Source organism: Micromys minutus (genome assembly GCF_963924665.1).
Source record: "Micromys minutus genome assembly, chromosome: 16".
NCBI classification, from domain to species: Eukaryota; Metazoa; Chordata; class Mammalia; order Rodentia; family Muridae; genus Micromys; species Micromys minutus.
The window spans coordinates 44,920,916-44,926,789 of NC_137985.1; the positions used below are offsets into that span (position 1 = coordinate 44,920,916).

Here is a 5,874-nt window from a genome sequence, read left to right on the forward strand (position 1 = left end):
GCTCTTGCTTTATGATGTTCTGAACACACGATTAAGAAATTTATAAAGTGGTAAAAGAAGGATTTAAATCCCACACCACTGCACCCAAAGTAGGCTGGAAACAAGAACTTTCACATCCCTGCGTGGTTAATTTAAACTGGCAGCCAAAGAAGCAGAGCCTTTGCTACCATATTTCCATGTCCCCCCTGAATACAAATAGGCTGGAACCTTTGGCGCTTGTCCTTTTGAGATGTCCCACCAGTGACATCACGGTGATTGTCACCTCCCTCAGACTACATTAGGCCCTGCCCAGAGTCCAGAAGCTCAGACAGCCGGGAGACAGCTGGAGTTGGAGAGACTGAGGTCCACAGCAGCCTGGGTGTGTCTTTGCTCCTCTTCAGTCCTCTTCAGGTAACAGGAAGACTTTGTATGTAGCAATCTCTTCCCATCTCTGTCTCTCTGTCTCTGTCTCGCTGTGTGTGTAGTTTTCAAGTAAAAATGTTAACGAATGCTTATGTTTCTCAGTGGGATAGGTGATCATGGTATAGTGCATTTCTAAAGCTGCAAACAGTATTGATTCCTGTTTTTCTTTGATATGTTTTCTCTTTTTCTAGTTTTATATTTTTCCCACAGCCCAGGGGGGAAAACAATGTCAAATTTCTTGTACAATTTGGTGCTGGTTTGTAAGGCTTTGGCTCATGCACAGGACAACCATTTTGGCTCTCAGAGAAGGCAGAAAAAGGAAGCCAGAGCTCATGTGTGGCCTCATAGCAGAGGCACAGAACACAGGTGACTGAAAAACTTAACTACCCAATTCTGCTCTTTCTTCCCGAGGGGTTTGGATGTGCGTGAGAGTAAGATCCCAGACTTCATTGCCACAAAACTCCCTAGAACTGCATCCATTGGGAACTCATTGGCCTGGAGTTCTATCCATTTAAAAATACAGCAGACAGCAAGTATTTAAGGTTTCCATCAAAGTACAGAAAATAGCCAGAAGAAAGAGAAGTGTGGTGCTCAACCTGTAGTCAGACATCACAAAGGATGCAAACAGGCAGCTGAAACACCGACTCTAAGAAACACCAGTAAAACTATCCTTTACTGAGAAGCAGACCATTGGCGGCACCCAGATGTCCACTCCAAATATTTCCCTTCTGCCTTCTGCCTCCAAGCTTGGAGCGTGTCCTTCCTCGTTCTGAACTTTTACCGCCCGTGTTTGTGTTCCTAAGCAACACGATTAAGCCCCTGGTGCCTGCCTTTGTGTAAATGGAGTCACATTCTCGGCTCCTCTTGTAAATCCTCCTTTCATCCCACAGGTATGGTGTGAGATCCTCCCATCTTGCTCTGTATAGCTAGACAGAGTAGGCCCTGTGTTTCATATATTTTCTTTCCTGCACAGCATTCTAATGCGTGTCAGTGCCACAACTGGCACCCATTCTTCTGTTGGTGGCCATCGCTTTTGAACATGTGGCCATATTCAGGATTCCTTTGCTGTAAGCTCTTCATCTAACAGCCCTCCCCCTCCTCCGGACACTCCTGAACATTCTGTTCTCTTCTGCTACCCTCTAATTTTCTTCTGCCGACTCTCTCTCCCGGACAACTGTTTGTAAAGGTTTTCACTAGTGATTGACAATGTAATTCATGCTAAGGGCCAGAAGAGATATACCAATTAAAAGGGAAGGGGCTGGCAAGATCACGCAACAGATAAAAGCCCTTGATGCCATACTTGATAAGCTGAGTTCAATTCCCAGGTCCCCCAGGTGGAAAGAGAGAACTAACTCCTGAAACTTGTTCTCTGGTTTCTGCATGTGTACTGTGACACACACATGTGTCTCCTGCATCAGCTGCACACATAAATAAATGTCACAAAAATTAAGAATGAAAAGGAAAGGAACCATAAATCAATTATCATTGCCTATATTTTAAAATGAGATACTATAATGTGCTCATTAGCACAATCTGGTATGAACCTATATATTATTACTAACAATTGCATAATAAAAACTGATTATTCTGCTGGTATCTATGCAATTAATAACTTGGTCCATTGCTGACACAACAAACACCACAGGTACAGTTAATTCAGTCAGGCTAAAAGTTGCTACAAAGCTGTGGCCCTTGAACTTTGACCTTTTGTAAACTAGAAGTCTTCCCACCTGAACATTTTTCCCCCCCATGCTACAATCTTGTCCCACAGTAACAGTATCCACTTAAATCATTTTAAATACAAAAGATTTAAGTTTTATTTTGATTGTATACACCAAGCATCGGGTTTGCTACTTTACTCAATTTGCTACTTTACCCTGATTGATGGCATCACCTGCCCTCTTGGAGGATACTTGCCTTCCTGTACAATCTGTGTGCACAGGGAAGATGGCATCTCTGCTGTCTGAAATGTTTACAATCTAGGCACATCCTGAGCATGACTAAAAATAGCTGGCACAAGCCCTTGTTGAGACAGAAATGTTCATGAGGTTAACACTTGTTCTTTGGACCGAGTACCTGCTGTGTGAGGGACTTCTGGTTGACCTCTGCAGGCTTTGTGCCCATGAAGGCTTGTAGGAAGCCGTGCAGCTGTTAGAGCTTCTTTATGCTTTCACCAGGGTTGGATGAAGACCTAAGGCAGCTTTAAATGGAAAGATGATGCTGTCCTACTCCTAAATGTGAAAACACTAAAGAAAGAACACTACTAAACTGTAAGGTTCCTTTTCTGCTTTGGTGCCTCTGCTTTGCAGATATTCCAAACAGCAAAATTAATGAGTGTATTTAAACATGCAGAAGACGAAGAGAGAAAAATGCAACATTTTATTTCCTACCCAAAACAAGGCAATTAATACGGGATAAAAAATATTGGTCCTAGGATGACAGCAGGAAGAGAAACTAAGCTGCTTGTGTTTATCCATGCTCTTCAGAGAACATAGCTTCCCCCCTTTCCGCCCCCCCCCCCGTGTGTGTGTGTGTGTGTGTGTGTGTGTGTGTGTGTGTGTGTGTGTTTGAGAAACTGGTTCATGTCATTGTGGAGGTTGGCAAGTCCAAAATTTTCAAAGTAAGCTACCAGGCTGGAGCCTCAGAAAAGAGTGCAGCTTAACTTCAAATAAAAACTTCTCTTTCTGTGGTAAAACACAGACACAGAGCGATGTAAGGTGAAAGGATTTTCTTTTAGCGCACAGGTATAGTCCTTGGAGAAAAGCCATGGTGGTAACTCCAGGTAGGAACCTAGAGGCAGAAACTGAAATAGAGATCATGAATACTGGCTACTGACTTACTTCCCTGGCTTGTCCAACTACTTTTCTGTTTTATTTTAAGATTTATTTTTTATTATTCAATATTTACTTTTATTATTGTAAAATATATGTATATGTTTGTTTTGGGTGTGTGGTACATGAATGTAGTCATCCAAGGAGGCCAAAGGTGCCAAATCCTGCTGGAGCTAGAGTTTTAGGCAGCTGTCAGCCTCCCAGTGTGGGAGGATTATTCAGTTGAGGCTGCCTTCAGGCTTTATTACTGTAAAGAGACACCAGGACCAACAGAAACTCCTATAAAAAACATTTCACAGAGGCTGGCTTTCAGTCTCAGCATATTATCATCATGGTGGGAAACTTGGCAGTGTGCAGGCAGACATGGTGTTGGAGAGGGAGCTGGGAGTTCTACATCTTGATCCACAGGCAGCAGGAAGAGACAGTATCACACTGGGTATAGTTTGAGCATAGGAGACCTCAAAGCCCACCCCTACAGTGACACACTTCTTCCAACAAGCCCACACCTTTTGTAACAAGGCCGTACTTCCTAATAGTGTCATTCTCTATGGGACGAGCATTTAAACACATGAGTCAATGGGGCCATACCACCTCCTTCTTCTCAGGTGATTCAAGATTTATATCAAGTTAATGCTGAAGCTACATGACAATGACCTCATATTAATTTATTGACCTCTTGGAAGACCCTATCTCCAAACCCAGTCACACTTTTAGGTATTGGGGAATCAAGATTTCAATGATAAGTTTGGGGGGAAGGGTTGGGAAGTCAGCGTACTCTCCTCTTCCACCACTTCTGTTTTCTTTGCAGAGAGACTGAACATCTTCCAGAAACATTTACTTATCTCTCATATTGTCTCACTCTGTTAGGAAGTGAAGACAAGCCTGTGTCCTTGGTGTGCGCTCAGAAGTCCTCCTGGAGTTCTCACGCAGACCTTCTGAAGATGGAGCGGTCTACTCAGGAGCTGTTCATCAACTTCACAGTTGTCCTGGTCACTGTTCTCCTCATGTGGCTCCTAGTGAGGTCCTATCAATATTGAGGAGCCATGCCACACTCCCAGGAGTGACTGCTGTGTGTCCTGAGCTTCCTCTGCTCTATTGACATGGGATGCTGTTCTCAGCTCCTCCGGCATCTCTGACCCACACTCACAATGCCTGACACACGTCTGCACTAGGTCCTTGGCATGTTTTATAAAGATGCTGTTCTTGTAGGCTGCACAAAGCTTGCCAGCCAGTGAGCCTTAGGTTTGTTCCCTTGCAAATGCACTATTCAAGCCACCAGGTTAACATTAAACTGGATTTTTACGATGCAGAGTAACAACAAGCTGCTGGTCTGTGTCTACACACATCCCCCAACTCACTGCCTGCCATCAAACTATTCCAACCGTTTGGAAGAAATGGAGGAGGAAGTCTTCACCAGCCCCTTGAGTTCCATGTGAATAAAATTAAGCCACTCATAAAAACAGTGTTTACAATTTATTTTAGCTTCAGGGTGACCCTTGGCCGGGACCAAAGTGACAAATAGCACATTATTTCTAGCATTTGAGATTAGCCAAGATGCTCCAGCTGACTAGCATCTGAAAGAAAGCCAAGTCAGAGTGACACACTTTAGATAACTCCATTGCTTCTCTTGCCTTTCCTTCAAGAATCCTACGGCCAGAGGGAGAATAACTCCATCCTGCAGATGTGATGGGCCAGAGCCCAGAGTGCCCACTAAAAGTACAGAATTCCTCCGAAGACTTGTGGTTTATCCATGGCTTTCACAAGAAATGGGCTCAGGATGTCAATAGATTCAGTCAGTAAAACCCTTACCTTGGAAGTTCAAAGCCCTGAGTTTGAATCCTCAAAAGCTGCGTGAAAACCCAGCACAGTGATATTTAGATGGGAGGCAGAGACTGGAAACTTTCTGGCTGCCCAGTCTAGCCTACCTGACCAAATCCCATGCCACAAGGGTCCCCTTCTCTAACAAAAAAAAAAAAAAAAAAAGGGAGGCACCCAAGGAATGACACTTGATATTGTTTTCTGGCCTTCACATACATGTGCACAGATGTGTATGCATACACCTATATATACAAGTATACCTCCTCAAACAGGCACACAAACATACAAACACTGACACATGTACAAAGCACATTCACACACATACATATATGCACATGCACTCGCACACCAAAAAACACATTCTACTCACACTGCCGTGTCTGTCTGCACGCAGATATTTAGAATAGTTAATCCCTAAGTAAAACTAGAATATGAATCATGCCCCTATGAATAGCATATTCCAATTTAGTCATTGTCCTAATGCAAATAGAGCTATATACAAGGACAATTTCAAGAAGGGAAAAATGGAAAATGCACATCGGCATGTATGTTTACAAGACAAACATAGTGAGTTGTTAGTACACCCCACACTAGACAGACCACATCCATGGTTTGTGCCAGTTTTGTTGTAACTACAGGAAAGGGAGATATTAAACCTCCTGTTTCATAATGCCCTCCACAAAGGTATTTCTGGCTAAGAATCTGACCTATCATGGTAGCGCTACCTACACAGCACCCTACCTCTCAGCCCTGTCTGCGTCCAGAGAAAATCAATAAAGCAGGGGAAGATATTTTCAGGCTATTTGATGATGCATTCTTTCCA

At 43.4% G+C, this 5,874-nt stretch overlaps 1 protein-coding gene across 1 annotated transcript; it reads left to right on the forward strand.

The window, feature by feature from the left end:
• Positions 1 to 312: 312 nt before the first annotated feature.
• SLN (sarcolipin) lies at positions 313 to 4,491 on the forward strand. The gene is made up of 2 exons (XM_080930775.1): positions 313 to 390; positions 4,101 to 4,491. Exon 2 carries the CDS (start codon positions 4,175 to 4,177, stop codon positions 4,268 to 4,270), a length of 96 nt encoding a protein of 31 aa, XP_080786901.1. The 5' UTR covers positions 313 to 390; positions 4,101 to 4,174; the 3' UTR covers positions 4,271 to 4,491.
• Positions 4,492 to 5,874: the final 1,383 nt, after the last annotated feature.